The sequence below is a fragment of the Triticum aestivum genome, chromosome 2B (genome assembly GCF_018294505.1).
Source record: "Triticum aestivum cultivar Chinese Spring chromosome 2B, IWGSC CS RefSeq v2.1, whole genome shotgun sequence".
NCBI lineage: Eukaryota > Viridiplantae > Streptophyta > Magnoliopsida > Poales > Poaceae > Triticum > Triticum aestivum.
The window spans coordinates 18934348-18960627 of record NC_057798.1 but is presented as its reverse complement, the minus strand read 5'-3'; the positions used below and the strand labels follow the sequence as shown (position 1 = coordinate 18960627).

General features: G+C 41.7%; 2 protein-coding genes across 7 annotated transcripts; both read right to left on the bottom strand.

The window, feature by feature from the left end:
• Positions 1–7383: 7383 nt before the first annotated feature.
• Positions 7384–11564, bottom strand: LOC123043155 (G-type lectin S-receptor-like serine/threonine-protein kinase At1g11303). 4 transcript variants are annotated; one of them, XM_044465510.1, is made up of 9 exons: positions 11464–11564; positions 10749–10792; positions 10129–10280; positions 9749–10007; positions 9449–9677; positions 9189–9339; positions 8836–9069; positions 8057–8178; positions 7384–7967 (listed from the first exon to the last, which is right to left on the bottom strand). In XM_044465510.1, the coding sequence occupies exons 3-8, from the start codon at positions 10243–10245 to the stop codon at positions 8086–8088; spliced, it is 1083 nt and encodes a 360-aa protein (XP_044321445.1). In that variant the 5' UTR covers positions 10246–10280; positions 10749–10792; positions 11464–11564; the 3' UTR covers positions 7384–7967; positions 8057–8085. The 4 variants fall into 4 exon arrangements, with proteins under 4 accessions (XP_044321445.1, XP_044321448.1, XP_044321446.1 ...); XM_044465513.1 differs by having other exon boundaries at positions 10129–10277; positions 11464–11559; XM_044465511.1 differs by lacking the exon at positions 11464–11564 and adding an exon at positions 10969–11447.
• Positions 11565–21533: 9969 nt separating this feature from the next.
• Positions 21534–24235, bottom strand: LOC123043154 (putative receptor-like protein kinase At4g00960). 3 transcript variants are annotated; one of them, XM_044465506.1, is made up of 7 exons: positions 23998–24235; positions 23483–23613; positions 23128–23383; positions 22773–23001; positions 22539–22689; positions 22155–22382; positions 21534–22071 (listed from the first exon to the last, which is right to left on the bottom strand). In XM_044465506.1, exons 2-7 carry the CDS (start codon positions 23573–23575, stop codon positions 21676–21678), a joined length of 1353 nt encoding a protein of 450 aa, XP_044321441.1. In that variant the 5' UTR covers positions 23576–23613; positions 23998–24235; the 3' UTR covers positions 21534–21675. The 3 variants fall into 3 exon arrangements, with proteins under 3 accessions (XP_044321441.1, XP_044321443.1, XP_044321442.1); XM_044465508.1 differs by having other exon boundaries at positions 23483–23604; positions 23998–24070; XM_044465507.1 differs by lacking the exon at positions 23998–24235 and having other exon boundaries at positions 23483–23900.
• Positions 24236–26280: the final 2045 nt, after the last annotated feature.

The following is a 26280-nucleotide window of genomic DNA, read 5'->3' as shown; positions in this document are numbered from 1 at the left end:
TTATAAGTCATGATTTGTTTTTGAATTTTTAGGATATTTTTCCATTCATGAACCTGTTTTGAACTCGCTATTTTTTACACAAAATTTTTAAAAGATTATTAATTTTTTTATTTCCCGAACATTTGCTTTCAAAATGTCAAACATTTGTTGAATAAGCAATTATTTGTTTACGAAATCAAAACAATTTTTGAAGCCACAAACATTTTGAAGTCTAAAAAAATTCGCACCATTTTGAAGTCCCAAATTATTTAAAGTAGAAAAAATTAAAATGGAATAGAAAAAGGAAAATACAAGAATGAAATTTAATAACAAGCCGACCGGCCATAGGGAGGCCCAGATGGGCGCGCTGCATTTTCTCCCAGCACGTGGAGCGTAGTATAGTAGGTCCCTGCTCCATGAGTCGACGGAGGCGGGGGATTCCCCTATATAGAACATTTTTTATCACTTATAAGTGGCATTGGTGGGTAATACTTTACAACTTTAGGGGCAATTTTCATGATGTACTATCAGAAGCAATAGTCTCTTTATTATTGGCTAGATATAGATTCGCGTGTCACAACTAACAGCACATACCCATGGTTAGTTTTAGATTTTTCAGAAAAAAGAGACTATTAAAAAATTACTGCTAATCCCAAGGTTTAAAATTTGAATAAGGACATTACGTTCCACAACTTAACTATTTGTGTGGCTTCTTCACTGGGCTTCAAATTCAGACAACTTGCACATTGAACTCACAAAGTCAGAATTGATTTTCTCTCACGGCCTAACGAAGCAGTTTTCGCGAGTCTTGTGTGCTTGGCTCTCCATCTCCCTTCTAATCTTATCTTGGTGGGCATTTCATCCTGCACTTGTAGCACAACTATCTGCTGGCATGCTGCCGTGTCACAGCACCTCCAACGCGGTGCTAGAGCTCCCACCTCAAGTACGTTGTCTAGATAGATGGAAGTGATTTAATTATTACAAAGTTGCTCTTTTCTAACCCCAAGATTTAAAATTTGAGAAAATTAAAAAAAATCTCAACTTAAGACTTAGACAACTTGTAGCTCTAAAGCAAAACCCACAAGTTTGGTCCTTGAACCCGGTCAAAGTGGTTACCATGTTGACTCAATGTTGTATTTGACCAATCCTGTCCGATTGGTCTACTTCGTCCTCCCTCATGAGAACTGAGCACTAGCTCAGCGGTTGGGGCGCATCCTGGCTAGCAACTGTCCGAATCCCATCGTAAGCGAATTTGTGGCATCTTACCCGGGTGGGCTCTATCTTAATATGTAGGCCATAGGTTCATCCCTATTGGTTTGTTTGTTTTTATTCCTTCTTCATCTTATCTTGATGGACATTTCATCGAGCACTTTGTCTGCAACTCCCTGTCAGCATGTTGGACCGCCCAATGTCACATTGAACGAAGTACTTGCGCTCCCACGCCTCCTCTCCCCACAGCGGTGGCGCCGCGACAAAGCCTTCAAACATCAATGGGTCCATGGCTAGCACTCTGAACATGGACGCCATGAGAGAGACACCTTCATATGATGAGTAGGTTAGGGAAGGGGTCATTGGCCATACACTTGGACCATTAGAGGGAAGGCACTTTGGGTGTTGTCAGTTGTAGCCGGGGCAGGTGCTCGCGAGGAATGACTGAGGTGATATGAGTCCGTGACACGACTAGAGGGCACAAAGATGTCCTTTGAATAAGACTTGTCTAGAATTGTCAAACATGACTACTAAGTTTTGAGTGGTATTGTCATATCTAGTGAATGGAAAATTGATAATTTTCATCTGTGAAATAGTTCAAAACATATTGAAATTATTATTAAATTGTTACTAAAACTCAAAATTTTGAAATAGTTTTGAAACAAAAATTGACTATGTGTGGAATTAATGTTATTTTGACAACTGTTTGTTTAAATGTAACTAAAATTGAAATGTTTGATTCTTGAAATGGTACGAAAATTGACATTTCATCATAATGAATATATTAAAATCATTTGAAAAAACAGTTGAAATAATTTTGGATAATGAAATATGTGAAAATATTAGTGAAACCGATTTTTTTTTGCAATAATGACATAGTGTTTTGCGGGGTTCAATAATGACATAGTTAAGAAAAATTTACAAAATTGAAATATTTGATCTATGAAATAGTTGGGAAACTACTTTGTGAGATAACCAAATTTTTTAAATCCTTTTTGGATAATTAGTTTAAATCACTTTTTTTCAATAGTGAAATAGTTTAAGTCAATTTTAAAAATAATGGCATATTTCTGAAATAGTAAAATCGCTTTATTTTGGAAATAATGAAATATTTCCAAAATAATTGAAATATGTCTGATTTAGTTGAAATCCCTTTCTTTGAATAATGAAGTCTTCCTAAATTACTTGGAATCTCCTTTTTGGGTATAAGTCAATTTTTGGGAACTTTGCATTAGTTTGATTTGTTTCAAAAGTGAAATGATATATTTATAATTTGTTGTTGTATGAATGTAAAAAATAGATTACATATACACAATATATATTGGTCTCAATCTAAGAGTGTTAGTGGAGTACAAACAATGTTGGCTTAACGTGATTGGCTCCCCGTGGCTCGGGCAGGCAATGGAGTTGCTAGAAATTATTTTTCCCTATTCTCGCAGATCTTCCTATCATGGGGATACCCGCAGACGTCGAGTTGGCAACGGAGGAAGACTCGGTATGAAGGCTAGCTGCCCGAGAAGTGACCAACAAAATAAAAGCCAAATTGTCCACCGCCTTTACACAATTGTGCCACTATTGTTGCAAATTCAATCGCCCTACCATGACATAAACGAGGGGACCGTCTCTTGCATCTGCGTTCGTAGAGCATTGCGATGGATCGACCCAGGGTTGAGCATGGCGGGGTGCCCCCGAAGACCATGATCCTGTGAAGGGATGGTGGCGTCAGCGATGTGAGCGCTAGGCAGTGATGAAGAGCACAACGGCCATGGTTGTACACGGCCGGGGTGAAACACTGCGTCGGTGACGTGGTACGCGAGGGGCAGTGGTGACACTCTACTAGTTGATTGGGTCTGGCATAAGGAGCTATGGGACGTTAGTGGTGGCTAAACCCTAGATGGGGAAAATGAGATTGGTAGAGCGTTGGGCTTTTTCAGGGGAGAGGGAAGGGATCTCGGTCTAGACGCAGGAGTCATGCGAGGAAGAAAAACATGCTGGAGGTGAAACGTGCGGGAGGGTGTGGCTAGAGAAAGGGTGGGCAGGACGTCGTCCGATCAGTAGGAAAAGGAATTCTACGTGTTTTTTACATAGTAGAGACAGAGATAGAGATTTCCAGACCATTATTTGGTCACAATAAACTTTGTACTTTATATATATATATATATATATGGACAAATTTTATCTACAAGCAGTGGTAGTTACCACCTAATTCCTTGGCCTCCACGTGTCTCTCCTCACAACATTAGGTCAACCGGGTATGGGATCTGGGTTAACGGGTGCCGAGGAATCCATTAGACAGCAACTTGTCTATTTTCAAATAAAATAATCCGGCGAGTGATCAGTTCAACTGCCTCCTTAATTTCTGGCTGCGAATATAACTAACCTTTCATCGGATAGGCACACGAAACATGACACTGATTTTCTTGTTGATGTGGACGCAAAGCAATTAGTCTAAGCAAGTACGTTATTTTCTTTAGAAATAGGTACTGCAGTATAGGGTTACATACTATGAACGTACGACTCTTCTAGGTTTTTAAAACATTGTACAAAATATATTGCTTTTTCAAGCCGCATGAAGCATAATCCCTTTTTTAGACAGGCATGAAGTATACCTGTGTACTTGGAGTATGGAGTTTTTTTTTGGAGTATGGAATATTAACATATAATTATTGTAGAATGAAGTATGTAGTATTAACATAAAACATAAGTATGGAGTATGGAGTATTAACATTTTATAAACGGAGTATGCCATTTTATAAAGGGAGTATGGAGTATAAACATCTTTTGCAAGAAAATATCTTGGTGAACGACTCCATGCCCCTCAAAAGTAGTGTTTAGTATATTTGCAACAGGAAAAGTGTTTAGTATGTAGTATATAGTTCATCTTTTGTATGGAGCAAGCATACATACTCTTTGTGTAGTATGGAGCATATGTACAATTTTTTACTCAGGAGTATATCTGTATTTTTTTACCGATACTATATAATTTTTGTTCTAAAAAAGAAACATTCATATAAGCATTTCTTTGAACCAACTATGAAGTGGTGGCTTTAATATTTTTTTAGGCTCGTGGGAGTATGTAGAATATACATTTTTTCCCTCATAAAAAAAGAATATATATTTTTTGGAAGGGAGTATGAAGTCTATATACGTTTTCCTGCAAAAGTAGGGGTATATACTTTATTTTGGAAGTAGTATGAAGAATCCATCTACAGTATATATAATACATCTTTTGGGGACATTAAATATGATCAATACATGTATACGTGATGCAACAATCGTGGGCACAACTTCACACGCATCAGGCATGGATGCGTACGTGTTGCTACGACGCCGTCGTCGGGGCTGCTGCACGTGCATGCCTATAATGGATGGCTGGTGCCTGTAATCATGATGGGAGACGCAAAAGAAAATTACGCCAGCGGATCTCCATTGAGTCTTTTGCCCCTTCTCTGGATTTTCCATTACGATCCAATGCGCCGCCAAAATTTCTAACCGGGTCTGTAGAGAGAGAAGCCATTAACTTCAGATGTTCTAGTCTAGATCATGCATCTGCATACAGAAAAGAAACATTGTTCCAGAAATTAGTGAATGATGGATCAGAACATAGTAGTAATGGACATTTCACCTGATCAAATCTTCCCACCGCTCGTGATCCCTCCAAACGTGCCGTGGCGGCCGCTCGGCCATGTTACTAACGACGATTCCATGCATTGAGTCGTTGCTTGAGGATTATATATTTGTGGTTTCAAGGCACGAAAATAGCAGAGTTTGGTGCTGCCAAACGGGTTCGCAAAAAATGCTAGCTCAATGACCCGTGTAGAAAAAGCATGTATCTTAAAGAATCCTGTGGTCGGGAAGGTGGAGGTAACTACCACTATATGGTAGGATGTGTGTGTGTGTGTGTATATATATATATATATATATATATATATATATATATATATATGCCCTCAAGCTAGAAAATCCATGTCCGAATTATTGTTAAAATTATGAATAAACCTTAAAGGTCCACTCAAACATGATAAGTGGTGGAATTTTAGTCCCACTAGTGGATATAGAATTAGAACAACGCTTGGCCCAGTGTTTGTGTTATCTTCCATTTTATTGTGGAAGAAAAAAGATTGCCAGGTTGGTGAAAACCCTTGGACCATGTACGCGTTGTCTTTTTTATGTGTGACACAAAGATTTCCTTACACTGGAAGAAAAAAGTTGTCAGGTTGATGAAAACCCATGCCCAATGTACATGGTGTCTTCTTTGTAATGTGCATGACAAAGATTTCCTTACAGTAGAAGAAAAAAAAATTGCCTGGTTGGTGAACCCTCAGCTGTCCTCTCTTATGGTTGTGTTATAACTCGTCTAGAAGAGTTTGCTCACAGAACCCACATAGATCCAGAGCCTTGCACACATCTAGGTTTTCTCATCCCGGACTGTGTGCATGACCCCATGGGGCAGGCCTCCGAAATCGTGTCACTTAAGAACCCAAGTGAGGGAGGATAAAAAATTTATGAGCATCTCGATGTGACTTCTTGCCCTTGGCTACACGACGACCGAATGTTTGATTCCTCGGTGTCCACTATTTCCTCCTCATTGGTCCAAAAGACTCTGACGCTACCGGCGCTGTGATACGTCTCCGTCGTATCTATAATTTTTTATTGTTCCATGTCAATATTATTCAACTTTCATATACTTTTGGCAACTTTTTATACTAATTTTGGGACTAACATATTGATCCAGTGCCCAGTGCCAGTTTCTGTTTGTTGCATGTTTTTTGTTTCGGAGAAAACTCATATCAAACGGAGTCCAAACGGAATAAAAATGGATGAAGTTTTTTTTGGAATATATGTGAATTTTGGGAAGTGGAATCAACGGGAGACGATGCTCGAGGGGCCCATGAGGCTGGGGGCGCGCCCCTGACCCTCGTGGTCACCCCGTAAGGCGGTTGGTGCCCTTCTTTTGCCGCAAGAAAGCCAATATCCGGACAGAAATTGTGTCCAAAGGGCAACCCAATCGGAGTTACGGAACTCCAGGAATATAAAAAACGGTGAAAGGGCAGAATCAGGAACGCAGAAACAGAGAGAGACAGAGAGAGAGAGATCCAATCTCGGAGGGGCTCTCGACCCTCCCACGGCATGGAGACCATGGACCGGAGGGGAAACCCTTCTCCCACCTAGGGAGAAGGTCAAGGAAGAAGAAGAAGGAGGGGGCCTCTCTCCCCCTTGCTTCCGATGGCGCCGGAACTCCGCCGGGGCCATCATCATCACCGCGATCTACACCAACACTTCCGCCATCTTCACCAACATCTCCATCACCTTCCCCCCTCTATATTCAACGGTCCACTCTCCCGCAACCTGTTGTACCCTCTACTTGAACATGGTGTTTTATGCTTCATATTATTATCCAATGATGTGTTGCCATCCTATGGTGTCTGAGTAGATTGTCGTTGTCCTACCGGTGATTGATGAATTGCTATGATTGGTTTAATTTGCTTGTGGTCATGTTGCTGTCCTATTGTGCCCTCCGTGTCGCGCAAGCGTGAGGGATTCCCGCTATAGGGTGTTGCAATACGTTCATGATTCCCTTATAGTGGGTTGCTTGAGTGACAGAAGCATAAACCCGAGTAAGGGGGTTGTGGTGTATGGGATAAAGGGGACTTGACACTTCAATGCTATGGTTGGGTTTTACGTTAATGATCTTTAGTAGTTGTGGCTGATTGCTAGAGTTCCAATCATAAATGCATATGATCCAAGAAGAGAAAGTATGTTAGCTTATGCCTCTCCCACATAAAACTTGCTATCGGTCTAGTAAAGTAGTCAATTGCTTAGGGACAATTTCACAACTCCTACCACCACTTTTCCACGCTCGATATATTTACTTTATTGCTTCTTTATCTAAACAACCTCTACTTTTTATTTACATGTCTTTTATTATCTTGCAATTCTATCCATCAACACCTACAAAGTCCTTCTAGTTTCATATTTGTTCTAGGTAAAGCGAACGCTAAGCGTGCGTAGAGTTGTATCGGTGGTCGATAGAACTTGAGGGAATATTTGTTCTACCTTTAGCTCCTCGTTGGGTTCGACACTCTTACTTATCGAAAGAGGCTACAATTGATCCCCTATACTTGTGGGTTATCACGCCGCTGTGACAAATGGTGCTACACTCACTCAATACCTGTTTTTATCACTTCTGCTATAGATTATTCCTGGTCTCTTTATTTCCGGACGGAATCACTAGAACAATTTGCTCACGTATGCAACAATCATTGTATTACAAACATATTTATTAACCTCCTTTTTCGAGAAACAAACATATCCATTGAAATAATGGAATGAATTACACAAGTACTGTATTATGACCACACTAGTTGCTCCTGAATTCCATGCCCCCAATGATGAGGCCTCTCTTCTGGACGCCGTCGTTCTCCTCGCGGAGATCTACTATCACCCCCCTCTCCGCGAGCATATCGTCATCATTTTCAAACTCGGCCAGCCTTAGCTCCAACCAGCCGTCACCCCTTGTCACGGGGTAGGTAACGTCACTGGCTGACCCGCGCACTTCGGGGTGGAGGCTAACCCCGCGTGTGCTGCCGGGGACGATCCTCTCCCCGTGAAGCCTGAGCGACGACGTCTGCACGCAGCCTTTCAGGCCGGACGTGCTGTTCGCCAGCTTGTACACGAGGTAAACTATGTAGCTTGTGCCAGCGGAGAGGTCCCTCGGCGGGATCTCGCCTATCACGGCAAAAAAGTACACACTCAGGAGCTCCGCGCATTCTGCAAATCTTTATATGATACAAACCAATAATTAATTGATCATCTGTGGATGAAGCCGTCCCAGAATTTTTGTGGTTCGAATGTTCGGTGAGCAAACCTGGGATCGGCTGGCGGAGAAATCCATCTCTAGTACTGGGGCAGGTTGTTGGCAATCCGTAGTGATCTTGATGTGAGCATCATGCAGTTGGCGCTGCTGGTTGTCATCTTCAACCGAGGGCTCTGTATTCACCAACCGAAACTCAAGTCATGATTAGTTAGGATTGAAATTTTAACCTCAACTTCTTCTAGATATATCAACTACACAAACAAGAAAAATAGGAAGAAATAAATTATAGACTCCATTTTATCCTTCCGTTTCCGTATTTTCAGCATAATTTACCCCGTCAAATTTATTATTTTCATGACCACAGCTGCAGGTATTTTCAGGTGGAATGAGTGATGGGTTATTTGTGAGTGCTGCAATAATATTTTTAATGAAACATGAAAATTAAACAAAATTGATCTACTTCCTATACTTTTATCTAGAATTAATCTACTCATGTTTGTTTCAGTCTTTATAAATTGCAGTGTTCTAAGTTTCTAACATAATTTTGTCAGCAAAACCCATTGTCTTGAATATCAACAGCAAACAGGCATAAGCAAGTTATGTAAACTATAGGGCTTCCTTATACAACGTGACGTGATTCTTGTAGGTGTATATAACATAAATTGTTCAGTGTAGATTATCCCATTATCACACCTTAAAAATGTTCTATAGCAATTAGGATAATATTTCACCGGGTGCACCAAATATACCAACTGATTAAATTTATTTCGTAGGACGAAATGAGCAAAAAAAAAAGAATGAACAAAAAATATTGTTCCATTTGTGATCACCTGGTCTATTGATGAAAACGATAACCCTTGGTCATTTGTTAATCCACTACCAAATTGAAGCATAGTATATGTCTTATTCAGCTCATGGACGATGTCCCATATACTTGGCCTTTTGTTTCGATCAGTCTCCAAGCAACTTACAGCTATCTCAATGCACCTCTTGACTTGTTTAGAATACGACTCTAGCAGATACTCGGATGTCACCTGTAGCCTTTTCCTCCATTCTTCGTGCACCTGCCAGTTCAGAGCATACAAAATAGGAGTATATTAGAAGTGCTGAGATACCTTCCATGGAATTAATTCATTCCACCTGAAAATACCTTCAAAAAACACATATAAGACAGTATTCTTACATTCTTAATGAATTCCCAGGAAGGTATCTCAGCACTACTAAAGTAGCCCCGAGGTCCTGTCATTATCTTTATGATTACAACACCTAAGCTGTATATATCAAACTTATTTGAGATTATTTCCCCATTACAATATTCTGGCGGTAGGTATCCTCTGCAAAATACATCATGTATGTTATTATACTATGCACCTTTTAATGCAAACAAAATTTCATGCTCGTTATGAATAGTTACATGTCACATGAAAGATTAATTAAGCTTACCGTGTTCCTATAATACTCTTTGTCCTTTGTGTCTTTTGACCTTCAAAGAGCCGCGACAAGCCGAAATCTGCGATTTTCGGTACCATATTCTCATTCAGCAATATATTGGCTAGTTTTAAATCCAAGTGATACATTGGAGATTCCAGATCCTTGTGAAGGTATTTTAAACCATTGCAGATTCCCTTGATTATTGAAAAACGTGTGCACCAATCATGTGCCTTCGATTCATCTGCAACGACAAAATAAGCTTCATGGAATGCTGATTTCAGAAAGGATTCCGAAAGCAGGGCACCATCATACCAGAAAGAAATTTTTCAAGGGTTCCGTTATTCATGTACTCCAAGCAAAGTGCCCTCTTTGTCCCGTGAGCAGGAACAAGTTTTCCGTCGTGCCATACGTATTCTCGCTTAGTATCATGACAATAGCCAACCAACTGCACAATATTGTTGTGCTGGAGACATGCAAGGTTGAGACACTCGGTGTCAAATTGATCATCGTTAACCTCTATCGTGTCATGGAGCATCTTGACAGCAATCTTCTTCCCATTCTTCTCCACTCCCTATTCAACACCATTATCAAATCATATTTGTGATAGATTTGATCAGTAGTATCTGTTTGATGTTGTCAGTTTTGGTAGTGAAACATACGAAGAACTTTAAGTAATGTTTAGAAAATTGTACCATGTAAACTTTTCCATAAGAGCCGCTACCTAAGCTGCGGTGTTCAGAGAAACGATCTGTCATTTCTTCCAATAGATGGAACGGCATAAACTTTGGGGCCACACCTCCATGACCCATGTTAATCTTCTTCTAGTAAACAGAGGAAGAAACTACTGCACGAAGAGAGAGTAACATGATTAACTTATGGTCTTGTAACTGCTCTTAATTACCCTTTTTGATATCTTAGAATAGACCAGTCAAGTTAATTTGCAATTGGTGCAAAAAAAGAAAACATAAAACAGACAGAAACACCATGCAAGGGAAAATTTGCAAATTAAGCATGCACATGGATTCTTTAGAAAATAAAAAAAAGAAATTCTAGAATTGGCTTGCTAGTAAATTAAGCAAAGATCGTGATTATCAAAGAGGATATGCTTGAGTGGACAGTGGCGGAGGACGATTTTTTTGTTTTGTTTTTTGAGGTGAGGTGACCACTATAGCATAAATAAATCAAATTATGATGCCAAACCACATCCTCAATACGTAAATACCACTAAGACCAGTGAACTGTACATTGTCAAGCTATTTTGCAACACAAATCACAAATTTAGAAATGTAATTTTTTTTTCAGAAATCTATACCTTCACTCTTCACCGCGCCACCAACCACCACACGAAGCCATCATCTGCACCGGATAGCAACAGTAGAAACATTCAGTATTGACTGCAGCTCAAACTACAGTAATTAGCACCCCTTTCTTCTCTAGTAAAAAAAAGAATAGTTAATCGGTAGAACTCCCAATCCCAGCGTAAGCCTCTCTTTCATCCCTGGATCTCTCACAGCTCTCTCTCAGTCTCTCACCACAACAACAGCACCAGCCGTCTCCACGCATTTCAACGGATTAGGGTTCAGAGATCCTACAGTTGTCCGATAGAGAGGGAGGTGAAGAGAGAAATCAGGGCCAGCGGAGGGAATCGGGAAATCAGGGCCAGGCCATTCCCCTTTCTCCTTCCTTTTCTCTAGCGAGGCAACGCCAACGAGGAAGCAGCCAGACCTCGCACGAAATCCAGCCATGCGTACCTGTACCTGTACAAATTGAATCGCACAAAACAAAATCAAGGTAGGGCGGGCGCCAGACCTCGCCCTACCGGATCCTCCGCCACTGTGAGTGGATTAAACCAGCAGGATCTAATTAACTAAATCAAAGCAAGAGGAGAATGAATGAATGGAGAAGGCATGCACATGCATAGATCTAACTAACCAGCATGATCCTAGGCTGAAGCAAGCAAAAGTAGACTCAAGTCCGGCAAGGAAGGAAGGAAGGAAGGGACATCAATGGCGAAATTAAGCACGAACCTGGAGACAAGACCTGCAGCTGGAAACAATGGCGCTCCCCCCCTCAATTTGGTGCAGTGTATATACTGTGGTTGCTTGACGAGCTTGCAGAGCTGGTCGGTTGGTCCTCGGCTATATGTAGATATAGACAGATAGATTCGCCCGGCCATGTGGCCCACTTGTAAGGTCCAGTTACGTCGTAATCAAGATGGTGTAAATATCTTCTGACTAATCGTTGATGAGGCGACATACATGCGCGTGCAGCTTGCGATCTTCTAGGAAAGCTACGGTTGGTAGATAAGTCAAACTTAAGTTCAAGCGCTTGATCAAAGCCTTAATTCTGAAGCTTCGTTTAATTCTTGTTAGCCAGAGAGATGTCAAGCATTACATGATCCTTTGGTCATCAGTGGAGCACTTTTCTAGTATACTATTTATTTCTTTTGACAATGGGTGGATTTATGTACTTTGAATAAAGAAATTTAAGTCAAGCATTGATGGCAAGTTCCTATTACGTACTCTCTGTTCATTCTCCTTAAATGAGTAGGCAATCGACGTTTACTCGTCTCCTTCCCGAGTCATCGTCCATGAACACACCCTTGTTCCAGGTAACTTCTAGCCAGCTTTGATTCGGCTTGTGTATGAATTAGATTAAGCTTCTATATATTACTACTTTGACATGGGTTTATTTTCTAAGTGATCAACATAAGAGACATCTCATGTACACGGTTAGACAGAAACATCACTGATGTCGTACATCCAATGCACACGGTTAGACAGAAACACCACAGCTGTCATAAATCGCAGACAACTCAAACTAAAGAACTATGTGTGAACAATCTGTGGAAGCAACCGTGTGAAACATTGATGCACACGGTTTTAGATTTGCAGGCACGTCATACATGAGTACAAATTCCAGTCTCTCTCCCGATTTCTTCATGCCGATATATACCGGGCATCACAGAGTTTCATCAGGAATATGATGGCCATAATGAGGAGGGCTTAGGATAATTTTCGATGAAAACCATTTCTACATCTTGCGTATACGATATGTAAGAGAATTTTTATACACCCAAACACAGTTCGATCCAAATACGAGTCTCATTGTTATGATACGATACAGGATATGATATTGCTAATATAAAATGATACTAGGATAGTCTGTTTTTCTATCCGGATAATTGATATTTTAAATAAGAACCTTCGAGTATATGATATGTAAGAGATTTCTTTGATAAGAAAAACATTTCCAATTCTGATAAGAAAAACATTTCCAATTCTGGCGGTATATGACATGTAAGAGATTTTTTGACATCTGTACACAATCCGATTGTTATGATACGATATAAGATATGATATTGCTAATAAGACGTTATAGGATAAATCTGTCTTTCTGGCTAGATAATTTGACCTTTTAAATATGGTTGTTTGATTATTGGTAAACTTAAAGAATTAACTAGCAATGTATGAATATTATCTTTGCCTATGAGAGGAGAGATTATTTAGATTATTTTAATACCTTCTAGCTAGAGTATAATTTTGAACTTAAAGAATTAACTAGCAATGTATTCATACTTGCTCATTGCTTATGTATAATTTTATTTCAACGCATGTACATATTCCTAACATATGCAGGTATTATATGCACATTTTTCATGCTGAGTCGGCTATGTTACCGTACAATGTATGAATCTATGGTTTTCTATTTATGTGCCCCTCATCGCTTAGTTGTGCTCATTTTTACCCAAGCCAGCTATTTTTGCTCACTTTTTCTCCTCCCCCGCGCCACCCGTCCGCACAAATGCATACACAGGGGTTTGCCACAATCGGCGAATGCATCTCCGCATGCATGAGTAGTCACATCATGGTCACGTCGGCTCTTCCACACACGGGGAGTACGCAACATGCAGTTTCCCATACAGGGAGTTGCGTCGCCGGCAAGCCCGTTAGGTGCATATTAATGGATTTTTATACCCGTGCACCGGCGTACACCCAGTCATGTCCAATCCCCTCCCCTCCCCTCGCCACCCACAGCCTTCTTCGTCGTGCACCTCCATCAAACCCTAGCCGCCTCCCCTTCCGCAGTCACAGCCATGGCCAACCACGACGGTGGGGTGGCAAACAGTAGCCAGGGACGATGCTGCGCGGTGTGCATTGATGTATACTACGCAATTGTTCTTCTTGTAGACTCTGTTGGACCTCCAAGTGCAGAGTTTTGTAGGACAGTAGCAAATTTCCCTCAGGTGGATAACATTAGATTTATCAATCCGTGGGAGGTGTATGATGAAGATTGTCTCTCTCAAACAACCTTGCAACCAAATACATGAAATCTCTTGTATCACCAACATACCCAATACAATGGCAAATTTTATAGGTGCACTAGTTAGCGAAAGAGATGATGATACAAGTGTAGTATGGATGGTAGACATATATTTTTATAATCTGAATAAATAAAAACAGCAAGGTAACAAGTAATAAAAGTGAGCACAAACGGTATTGCAATGCTTGAAAACAAGGCCTAAGGTTCATACTTTCACCAGTGCAATCTGTCAACAATGCTAATATAATTGAATCATATAACAATCCCTTAACGTGTGATAAATAATCACTCCAAACTTTCTATCGGAGAACATATGATGAAAATGTGTATCAACCTATGTGCCTAGATCACCCAAATGTCACACCGAGAATCCGCAAGTTGATTACCAAAACATATATCAAGTAACTCAATGTAATACCACATTGTCACAATGGTTATCCATATGCAAGACATACATCAAGTGTTCTCAAATCCAAAATAATGAAACCTCAGCAAGACTCAATTAATCACAAAAAAGATAGAGAGGGAAAAGCACCATATGATCTGACTATATTAACAAAGTCCATGGTATATCAAGATCGTGCCGGATCAAGAACGAGAGAGAGAGAGAGAGAGAGAGAGAGAGAGAGAGAGAGAGAGAGAGAGAGAGATCAAACACATAGCTACTTGTACATACCCTCAGGCCCGAGGGTGAACTACTCCCTCCTTGTCATGGAGACCGCGCGAGATGATGAATATGGCCTCCTATAATGATTTCCTCCTCTGGCAGGGTGCCGGGAAAGTTTTCACTTCGGTACAGAGGCTTGTCACCGCGGCGTGGAAGTTTTAGGTTTCTTTCTGGGGCTTTTGACATTTATAGGATTTTTTGGCGTTGGTTTCACGTCGGGGGGGGGGGGGGGGGGGCACGAGGGACCGAGCTCGGTAGGTGCGCCGTAGGGGGGATGGCGCACCCCTCATGTTTGTCACTTTCTTGTGAGTCTTTTGGTCCGTCCTCGAAGCTCTGCTGGTCTCTTTTTGTCCACAAAAAATCATCGTAAATTTTCAGCCCAATTCGAGAACTTTTATTTCTGCACAAAAAACGACACCACAGTAGTTCTGCTAAAAACAGCGTCAGCCCGGATTAGTTCCATTTAAATAATGTAAAGGTGAACCAAAACCACTTTTCAAAAAATCTTCCAATTCAACAATTTATCGCTACTAATGGGGTGACCGATAAGATTATGCCTTATCCTCACCGTTTATCGTTTCGGCTAATTTATCACTCTGACAAGCGATTTATCAGGAATCTACTGATAAATCGGGCTTATTCCTAACATTATGTCTGTAAAAACTATGTTTCTTTGTGTTTTGTTGACCTTGTTATGCAATATGTATTATTGTGCTATTTTGTGTGTAAATACGAGGATTCAAAGGCTAGGAGTCAAAGTAACACTTCTATCCAATATTATTTTTGTGTTGAATATAGCATATTTTAGTGTTGGGAACTTTCGATTAGTCCCTAATCCCAGCTGACCGACACGCTAACGATAAGCGATATTGTTGTAAACATGGCATAAATACTTTGTAAATTATATATACGTCAGAGACGTATCATGCATTCTCGGTATGTCGTGCACCCTTCGGGTCGACGAAGCCTTGCTCGTCGCCCGCTGCGACGTCATGTTGCCATCGGACACGCGCTTGCCAGCCGGATGGCACGTGAGCATTGGGGGGCTCGTGGTGGAGCCGACCTCTCCCCACCGTCGGCACGACAGCCATGTTACACGCAATACATGCATTTCGGCAAAGCCTGCTCTCGTAGGAGTTTTCGAATCCGGACTAGGCGCCTAGCAGCCGGCGACAGCCGCAGATCCTTGCAGAGGACAAAGCAGCCCGCATCCAGCACTACATCGGCCACTACCCGGCGTCACGCAACAACATCGACGAGAGGTACGCCTCCTGGGAAGGCCGTACCTTCGCCGATGACATGGCCGCGTTCCGTGCAATGCTTGGGCTAGACGAGGATGACTATGTTTCTCCGCCGTGATCCATGCCCACATTTGTAGGAGGCGGCGGCGGTGCCTGCAGCAAAGGGGGCCTTAGCGTTCCTAAGACGGCATCGGCGATGCCGGGGACGAGCTCTTTAGTGCGTGGCGGCGGCCTACGTAACCCAAAGTCGGAGCCAGGGACGAGCTCCCGCAATGCCCCCCTGCTAGTGCTGAGGCCTGTAGACCTGTCGAGGCTCCTCCTGGTGCTGCACGAATCGACGAAGGGGCCACAACGCCACCCTGATGACCCGGTTGACACGTCGGGGCTGCAACAAGTGTCGTCTTCTCGGTGGCCAATGTCACCATCGACCTCATGAGCGAGGACGACGAGAACGACAAGCAGGAGGAGGAGGAGGACAAGGACGGCTCCTTCTGCGTCGGCGACAGCTCTGACGTGGACGAGGACGATCAGTAGATTATGTTTAAGAACTAGTATTCTTTTGTCAGTAGCTATGTTTAGGGTTTATGTCTGTAAAAGTTATAAATGTTATACAACATTTGTGATATTTGCATGTTTGAATGCCCAAATTTTTGCCCCATTTGCATGTCTCTGACAAGTGGTCACCCACATTTCATAATTTTGTTAAAATAATTTGATGTTTTCAATTAAATAGTGCCAAATTTTCACCCAGACATTCCAAAAGTGGCTTTATGATTTTTCCCACAAACTAGTGCAGATAAGATAGCTCAATGCAAAGGCATTTCAATTTTTTGAGTCTTTTTCCATTTTCTTTGTTTTTTTTTTCAAAATGAGGTCAAACTTGAATGTTTAACATTCGTACCAAATGGTTTGGAATCTCAACTTTGGCTGTCCCAAGTGCATGCGCCACCAACAATACAACATAGAGTGATTTTTATCAATTTTCAGGACCAAACTACATCACACTTGTAGTTTAAATTTTGAGCAAGTTTTGATAATTCACTATAAGTCTACTAAATTGATGGAATATAGCAATAATACTCCGAAATTATTGCAACTTGGTCAGTGGGCATTCAATTTGGCCTACTTTTGAAGAAAAATGAAAAGGCCACATTTTCAAACTTATTTGACGCACTTTTTTTTGAAACAGAGGCAAAAGCTTTGCCTCGTCTCATTAATAAAGAAGAAGAGAGTTGCCCGGTTATTAAATGGAAAACCGGGCGAAAACAATCACAAACCGCTGAACGACACACTCATAATCACACCCACCTCACATAGAGGGTCTTGTCACCATCACACATCGGTGTCATCATCATCACTTCTCCCCAACAGGCGTCATCGCCCTCCCTAATCTTCGAGCAAGCGACTCAGACTTCTTCAAAGACAAATGTTGACCCAATCCACATCATAGAGGCTATGTGAAACACAAGAAGCCCCGCGCCAAACTCAGCCACCCGCGCCAAGGACAACACAACTCCGACTCTGAAAGATAGCTCCGAAGGAGAACTATTCAAGGTTGGCGCCGTGGAGGACCACCGAACAGACCACCTGTTGCTTGTCACCGTCACCACAGGGGGCCCGCCGCCGCAGCTCCGACTTCACCGCAACAAAACAGCCCGAGGTAATCTACCCACGAACACGCCGGAGAAGAGTCGACTATCGCAACCATTACCGCGTCTCCGACATCGCACACACCCATCATCGTTGCCACAGAAGTCTCGACGCCAACTCCACCAACTTCCATCGGTCCCGCTTGATGATGCCTAGCTCCAAAGACGAAGCCCTCGAGAGGGGATACGATTCTAGAGCACCGTCATCGTCCGATCCCATGGATCTAAGGTTTCCCCCGAAGCTGTGAAGATTGGAGCTGAGAGTACCTCGACGATGCCAACAAGAAGGAAACGATGCCGGAAAGCGTCGCCATCGCCGGCTCCGGACATGCCGGAGACAAGCTTTCGCCCGGGTCAACCTCTCGAGCCCCGCACATCATGCATCAGCAAGCCCTCCATCGAGCCACCGATGTCAAATCCAGCCGAATCTGACCACCCTCACCCTTCGTGACCTCCGAGCAGCAGATCTGCGCCGCCCCGCACGCCAAGCACCACAAGACCACTACTAGGGAAAAGGCTATAGGTTGATCCTTAAATTTTGGCATCTTTTAAATCTATTTTTAAACTATTTGCAAACTAAATAGGTAAATTTAAATTTTGGCACTTTTTCATACCAAATAGGTAAACTTATTTTCAAACTATTTATATGTGGAATATTTATATTTAAGCTACATCTTTTAAATCTCAACCATTAATACATAAATTTTGGCATCAATTTTGCGCATTACATAATGCTTCATTTTCTAATTCTCGATATCCTTAGAAGCCCATATTTGATCGATCTTGCATTCTCATTGTGAGGCAAAATATGAAAGTATGTTTCTAGCGAAAAGAAACCTATATTCAAGTGTATATTTATTAGTTTTGAAAAGCATCTAATTGTGTACGTTATTGCTTTTTTTTTGGAAAAAAGAAAACCATTCAACATTGTACGCATCTCTCTTTTCTTATGTAGCATAGACATTTTGTATGTTTGGACGTACTTTTTTTGCAGGTTAGTTTTTCCACCTACTTTATAAGTCTCACGCGTAGCCTTTAATGCATGTCCGAGCCATAGTTTTCTTTAAGAAAAGCTGAGCCCGGTCGCGTCTCCTTTGAGCAAGTACAATAAGCTTATGTAAACAGGTTATAATATTTAAAATATTATATTTTTTCTAACATGAAGGTGAGAGAAGTGGAGTCAGCTATAGAATAAAAGCCAGCTGCAACACGTGCTCCTATGCATTATGTGAAAGTGAGATGTGGGCCATGCATTAATAAATTAGCACATCTTTATACCTAACTATTGTGCATGCCGGCTATAACCATGACATGACAATATCATATAGTCATCAGCTGGTTGTACTATTAACCATGCTCTATGCATGAAAAGTTGGCTACCGGATGATTGATACTACCTTCCTCTTGCCAAGTCCGAGTGAAGTCGCGCAAGCCTGTAAGGTGCAGACTTGTAGTATATTCTTTTTGCATGTGGACACGTGATGGACTATGACTATTTTTCCAAATCGACGCCCATGTTTTCTCTTTCTTTTCAGCCGTGCACATACAGTCCTTTTTATGGAGCGATGTTGGTTGTATCTATGACTATTACACACGGTTTCCAAATGGACTATGACTATTACACACGGTTTGGTTGTATCTATCATAACCGATGTTTCCGAGCTTATCTCCTTATACACATACATGAGTAGACTTGACAGTTCAATATGCCAACACATATATGTTTACATATTACGTATAAACTTTTAAATCTCAGCCGTTGTTATTTTGATCAAACGACAGTAATAATATTAGCATATGTGGGTAAATGTGGTGGCTTGTTTGACTCTTGTTTTAAGTATATAATAGAAGATATTAGTCAAGTATTTGAAATAAAATGTTGAACAAGTATTTGAAAACTGTTGCATAGGTATTTGAAAAATGTTGAAGAAGTATGTAAAAAAATGTTGATCACGTATGTAAAAAATTTAATCAAGCATTTGAAAAAAAATGTTGAACAAGTATTTGAAACTCATTGCACAGTTTTTTGAAAATTTTTGAACAAATATTTGAAAAAATGTTGATCATGTATATGAAATTGTTGAATAAGTATTTAAAAATGATGAACAAATATTTTATAAATGTTGACCACGTATATAAAATGTCGAACAAGTATTTAAAAAATATTGAACTATTATTTGAATAAATGTTGAACATGTCTATAAGAATGTTGAACAAGTGTTTGCAAAACGTTGATGAAGCCTTAGAAAAGATGTTGATCATGTATATAAGAATATAGAATGAAAAACAAAAGGAAACAAAATAAAAAATTAAACCAAAAGTAAAACAAAAAATCAGGAAGAAAAAAGAAAAACCAAACAAAAAATGGAGAAGAAAGAAAAAATAATAATAAACGGAGAACAATATGCAAAAAGAATGAAAGAAAAACCAAGAAGAGGAAAGAAAAGAAACAAAATAAAACAAGAAAAGGAAAAAATCCTCAAGAAAATCACTCGTGCAGCTGTAAGTAAAGTGCGCCCTTAGTAATTTCCATGAAATGAATGGAAAATCCTATATAACGCACGTTACGTCAAGCTGTCGAGGGTTCGCACAGAATTCAGGAGCGAGCGACCCGATCTGGGCCGGCCCTTAGCGGTTAGCGTAGCTATTGTTTTCTCCAGTTTCTAGAAGGCCCCCCCGAATCGGTTTATCTATTTCCTGTTTGTTTTTTGTGGCTGGTTTTAATTTAGTTTTTTCTTTCTTTTTTTTTTGTTTCAGATTCTGTTATAGATTTTTGTTCTCGTTTTTATCTTTTCTGTTTATTTCTTCTTTTTTCTTTTCTTCCTTTTTCTAATTCCTTTACTAAAAATGCGCAAATTTTAAAAATATTTAGAATTCAAAATTGTTCGGGCTTATAAGAAACTTGTTTTCAAAAAATGTTCACAAATTTGAAATTATTTTAGTGTTTTCAAAATATGTACTCAAATTTGAAAAAAAATTCAGAATGTTCATAAAATTTAAAATTTTCAGATTCCAAAAAAATATTCGCGTTTTAGAAAATGTTCACATTTTTCAAGTTAATGTTCGCCATTTGAAAATATGTTCGTGCTTTGAAAAATCGTTCAGGAATTCGAAAAAATGTTCTGCGTACCAAAATGGTGTTCACAATTTCAAATACTGTTTCTTTCTATGACATTTATTCACAATTTCTAAAAAATATTCCCTTTTTAAAGAAAGTTTATACATATTGACAAAAAATTCCAGAGAGCTTCTAATAATGTTTGCACTTTCAAAATTTGTTTGAAATTTGAAAACTGTTCCCGTTCTCAAAACTTGTGTTCACGAAATAAAAAAATGGGGAAATTCTTTTTTTGTAGTTTATTTTTTTTCATCTTTATGGAAAATTTGTAAGATTCCAAATTTTGTGCATCTTTTCCGAAAATGTTTGAAAATTGTCAGTTTAAAAGAATTTCTTCATGCTTTTCAATAAATGTTTCCATTTTGTCATTCTGAACAATATGAGAATACATGTACAATTTATGAAAATGTGTATATGTTTTTGATTTATGAATAAAAATTTGAAAAATTATAGTTTTCTAATAAAATTGAACAAATTATTATAAGCTCTAACCTTTTTTTGAAAAGGAAAAATAAACTTGAAAAATAAAAATGAAACGAAACAGAAAAAGTAAAATAAAATAAAACGAAACAAATAAGGAAAAAATAGATACTTAAAAAAAGACCGGTTCTACATTAAACCAGACGCAGTTTGATTGTTTTTATTCCCCGCGTTTCCTAACGGGCCATGTAGGTCGTCAGGTCGTCTAGCCAGGGATGTATGCTTAACATCGTGAGGTTCAGGGTCTGATCCATCGCTTGATTTTTTTTCACAGTTTCCCGCGCGATAACGGGCTGGCGTAGTCAGGAGCTAGTCGGACGCAAATCGCGTCGTATAGGAGCTCCCCTCCCACTTGGGTTGCTTAAGGCGATAAATAGTTGCCGCCGGCTCAGCCAGTAGTGCGGACCGACGGGGGACGAGTAGGCCGTGCTTGCTGGGCTCTGCTTCATTTTTACCCAGCCCATCTCCCTTTTTTCATTTTTTAGGGGCTGGCCCATCTTCTAATCTTCCATCTACACTCTGATCCAAAATCCTAGGTGGGCCGCGGCTCACCCTGTAGCTCCGCAGATACTGTAACTAGCAGCTGGAGACTACATCCCCTCAAAAAAAAGAGAGCAGCTGGAGACAACTCAACATTTATCTGAATTTATCTGAATTTACCAAAACAACACCTTTTCCCAAACAACAACTCAACATTTATCTGAATTTACCGACACATCGCTTTGTCACCAGAGACAACCACTCCCAGTTCTTGGTGGAGACTACTGGTCCAGTGTAACATAAACGATTGGCAGCTGCACAACATCAACACCCTTATTCGTCATGGCCGTCTCGAACAATTTTTGGTAATTCATCTCACCAAGATCTTGGGTGATGTTGGTGCTCTGCACGAGGAGCATGTCCTCGCACCGCATGTATGGTGGCACCGCCTCCTGCGCTGACAGCGTCACGACAACATAACGCCTGGAGCACGGCGGCATGGTCCCTTGGCTTGGCCGCGCACGGTACTTGTTCGGGTTGATCTCTATGTTGAATGCGATGAATCCACCCGTCTTGTTGGTCAGCTGCAGGCAGCACGACGCCTCCTTCCCTTGCTCAAAGAGAAACCGCAGCTCCATGGTTGGATCCACCGACATAATGTTGGTGTCACAGCTTCTCTGCAAAGGAAAAGAAGTAGAGGTCAAAACAGAGGATTGCGGAACATTCAAGAATTACAGGGAGAATACAAGAGGAGCCGCACCTGGACTGTGAGATCTTTTTGCACATCAGAAGCTAGTGACATTTCCTTAATCTTAGCTTCTAGTTTCTCCAGTTCAAGGACAACATCATTGATACATGGCCTTTTTTTTCGGTCCTTGTCCACACACCTAAGTGCAATCTCAACACTTGTACTCACTCGGAGGATATCTGTCTCGTGCGAGGAATATCCAGGCTCCGCGTGCAACCTTTTCATCCAGTTTTCAGTTACCTGCATACAAAATTATCACATAAACCTCCCCTAGAAAGATAATGCTCAGGTCTGTAAAATGTGAAAGAGACGCATGTAGGTTCACGATATAAACAGATAATTTGAACTAAAAGCACAACACCAATTCTGAAACAGAGGGAGTTGGTTTTTTCCTACATGCTCAATGAAATCTTTGGGAGACTTTTCAGCACAACGGAAGTAGCCCATATTACCGGCCATCATTTTTATAATCACGACTCCCAAACTGAATACGTCAAACTTGTTCGATACAAAGCCATTGTCTACATATTCAGGTGGCATGTACCCTCTGCATGATATCAGAAATATAAGAATACATGGTTATTGCAAGACATAAGCATAAAGCCAGCTTAATACATGTCTCAAACTTACTGTGTCCCTTTCACAATCTCTGTTTTATGTGTTAATGTCGAAGAAACAAGTTTCGACAAACCAAGATCCGCAATTTTAGGGGTCATGCTCTTATCCAGCAATATATTGGCTGGCTTTATGTCTAGATGGAAAATAGGCTTCTCCTGCGCGGTGTGAAGGTGATTTAAGCCCTCACATGCCCCTTTGATGACTTTGTAACATATGGGCCAATCAAGTTCACAAGATCCATCTGCAATATTGCAAGTAAACACAGCGGCGTATCTGTCAGATACATGATGCTGTATCAATTCATGTATGCTTTAATGCTGAATGATTGATATATCTTGGATGCAGGTCATAGAAGAGATTTAGTTACCAGTAATATGTTTATCGAGGCTTCCGCCCTCCATATATTCGAAGCACAGCACCCGCTCCATAATTTTTGCGAAGATAAGTTCCCCATTATGATCCATGTATTTGTTCCGAGACTCGTGGCAGTAGCCAATTAGCCGCACAACATTTTGGTGGCGTACTTTACGAAGATTACGGAACTCGCTGTCAAATTGCTTATCATCGAGTCCCTGCAGTTGATGAAGCTTCTTCACGGCAATCTCCTCCCCTTCATAGGTGGCCTGATAAAAGCAATCACTTGTCATGGCACAGATCATGACTTAATGTGAGAAGTACAGATTCAGATAGGAAGTAGAATGATTAGTTGATCTTACTCTTACCCTGTAAACATCTCCATACCCACCGCTGCCGACTTTCCGATCCTCTCCAAACTTGTCTGTGATAGCTTCGATCACATGCAGTTTAAAATCCATGCTGCGGCTATCGCGCACCCAGCAGGCTCCTGAGAAACCTAATAAAATTATAATGGGAGGCAAGGCAACATCGATCAACGACTGCTGCGGCACCTAGAAACAAAAAGGAAGGATTGAAACTACAGCCATCGCATCCATATAGTTTTCTGCCGTGTCTGTCAACTCCCACGCGGAGCCCCGAGGGTGAGACTGGGACCCCGAGACCACGCCGCAGACGGCGACTAAGGCGTGGGGGGTAAGGGGCGCCGGCGAAGGCTAGGACAGGACCAGACCTCATGGGAGGCAAGCAGAGGCGGCCGCTGGAGCAGGAAAAGCAGAGGAAGAAGAAGGCTGCTGACCGTCGGATCTTGATCAGACAGTGGAGAGCAACCCAGAAAAATGCAGGCGCAACGAATCAAGTAAGATGCCGTCGTAGCACTGACCTCAGGCTGGAGAAGGGACGATGGATCGGCGTTGCTTGCTCGTTGCCGGCGAAGATGAATCCATCCGGCAGAAGTTTGCAACCTTTTTATGGAGAGTAGACGCGTTGCTGGTTGCACCTTTATAGTTTTTCTTCTCCGCGAGGAATCTCTTTTACAAACACAAGGTGCGATGCCGACATCTAGCCAAGAACTCAAGGAGGGGACGCGTTCTACCCGCGGAAACGTTTCCCGTTCCGGCGGACGCGCGCGGCTCGTTGGATCGCTATAGATCGTGTGACTGTGCATCTATCATTAAGGAATCAAACCTTATCGCTTCAGCCTTCAGGCGTGACCTCCGCCACTTGTTTTTTGTCATTCCCATCCATCGTGTTCTTCGTTCGCCCCTCCCGTCATCTTTTTCCCTGAGCAAGTGGCTCGTTCGTCTCCCCTCTAGCTGCTGCGCAGCCGAGCGCCGTGCCAATGGCCGCTGTCCATCACCTTCACGGCCACAATTTTGCTGCAATCGATGCCATGGCTGCTGGAACCAGCACCGTGCTACATTTTTTTTTTAAAAAGAAGGATGACCACCCGCCTCTGCATGCGACCACTTTATTAATTATTCCCACGAGACCTTACAAAGTAATACAACAGTAAGACTAAAGCCGCCGTCTAAGCAACAAACTGTCGCTACACCTATTCAGTTGATACCAAACAGATATCGCAGCCAAACCTAACATCTAAGACCTGAGGTCCCATCCAGGACGCCTGCCGGGCATGGGGTTTAAAATAGGAGAGATTTTCACTTCTCGGCCTCTGCCCAACTAAGGATGCATACGACCATTTTAATATGAATACCAAGATAAGCATGGTTCTTAGAATTTTTTTAAATGAGTATCAAGATATTTTTTGATGCGTGGTTCCATCACACATCAAGTTTGATCCTCAATAAACGGGAGAAAACCCCTGTGCATCATCTGTCAATTCTAGGAATTGAACTCGGGTCGTTAGGCTGTTCAACCGCATACCCAACCACTGAGCCAAGGCTCACTTTGCAGCACCGTGCTACATGCGTTGATGATGACCAGTGGGATGCTGCAACCCGGCCATGTGAGACGCTTCCCCAGACTGGAAGTAATCGGGGCGAGGGGGCATGCTGCAACGGCGATGGATGTTGCTGGAGGCATTGCAGAACAGCCAGACACCCTTGTGCTGCAACCGCTGCAGAAAAAGTTTCAAACTTTTCATGGAAAGCTTCAACCGGATACAGAGAAAGTTGCAAGCAGTCAGTGCCATCATGGGAATCTACAACCGTTCGCATAAAATGCTACAACCTTCTATGGGAAAAGCTTCAACTCAAATGATAGAGAAACCTTTAACCAAGAGCCGCTCAAATAGAAAATAGCTGCAACCGTTAATAGGAAAGCTTCGACCGTAGATGAAAAAAGCTCCAACCATTGAAAGAGAAAACTACAACCAGGCACTACATACGCAATCAGAAAAATTGGAACCATTGACAGAGAAAGCTTCAATCCTATCTGCGAAAAGATTCAACCGGCGACTTGCGAGGGGGAAAGCTACGACCGTGACCGGGGGTGGGCGAGACGAAGATCTAACATTGGTTTTGTTTTGCTGGAACCGGCACTTGTTTTTGCTACGACCGGTAGTTAATTTTGCTGCTACCGGCAACCCGAGGAGGGATGCGTCTTTTCTGTGAGATCGTCGTCGAGGCGCGGTGTCCAATGAGCCGTCGCCACCAGAGCACGGCCGTCGTGCACTGGAGTTGCAAGCGTCGCCATTGAAACTGCAAGCCTGCAACCACGGGCACACGCTGCTGCATCCACGGAGGCGAGAAAACGCATGAGGTGATCAATGCCGGTGAGGGCGAGCGGCGCAGTGCTGTGACCAGAGGCGACAGAGCGCGGCATCACATTCGAGGAGCCGCACGAGATGCGGGACCAGCGAGAGGAAGGAGAAGCTCGGGGGCAAACCGTTTTTCTGCCCAATCCAATGGCCCACTTGGACCGTGTCCGACGGAGCAATCTCGACCGGCCGAAATTTATAGGCTGGTGCGCCGGCTCGTATTAGTCGCCTTTTCCCGTGCCCTATGGAAGACGTTGTATCGTACCGTAGTTCAGCAGCGTGTATCCATTTATTTATTTATTTGGATAGAAGATTGCGTATTCTAGATCAGCATGTTTTTTCTGATTAATTTCATTTTTCATAAAAGGGCATTTCCTTCGATTGATATATTATGGTGATACAAACGCATTGAAGGTCTGTGCATTGCACGATGCATACAGTTAG

Bases quoted from the DNA above. Each gene is read 5' to 3' on its own strand.
- LOC123043154 (XM_044465506.1), bottom strand. From the start codon at position 23,575: ATGGATTTTAAACTGCATGTGATCGAAGCTATCACAGACAAGTTTGGA. The intron at 23,384-23,482 runs GTAAGAGTAAGA...TGCTTTTATCAG, and splicing joins GGTATGGAGATGTTTACAGG to GCCACCTATGAAGGGGAGGA. The intron at 22,383-22,538 runs GTAGGAAAAAAC...TTTTGTATGCAG, and splicing joins CCAAAGATTTCATTGAGCAT to GTAACTGAAAACTGGATGAA.
- LOC123043155 (XM_044465510.1), bottom strand. From the start codon at position 10,245: ATGGGTCATGGAGGTGTGGCCCCAAAGTTTATGCCGTTCCATCTATTG. The intron at 9,340-9,448 runs GTAAGCTTAATT...TGTATTTTGCAG, and splicing joins AAGAGTATTATAGGAACACG to AGGATACCTACCGCCAGAAT. The intron at 9,070-9,188 runs GTAAGAATACTG...CTGAACTGGCAG, and splicing joins CCTGGGAATTCATTAAGAAT to GTGCACGAAGAATGGAGGAA.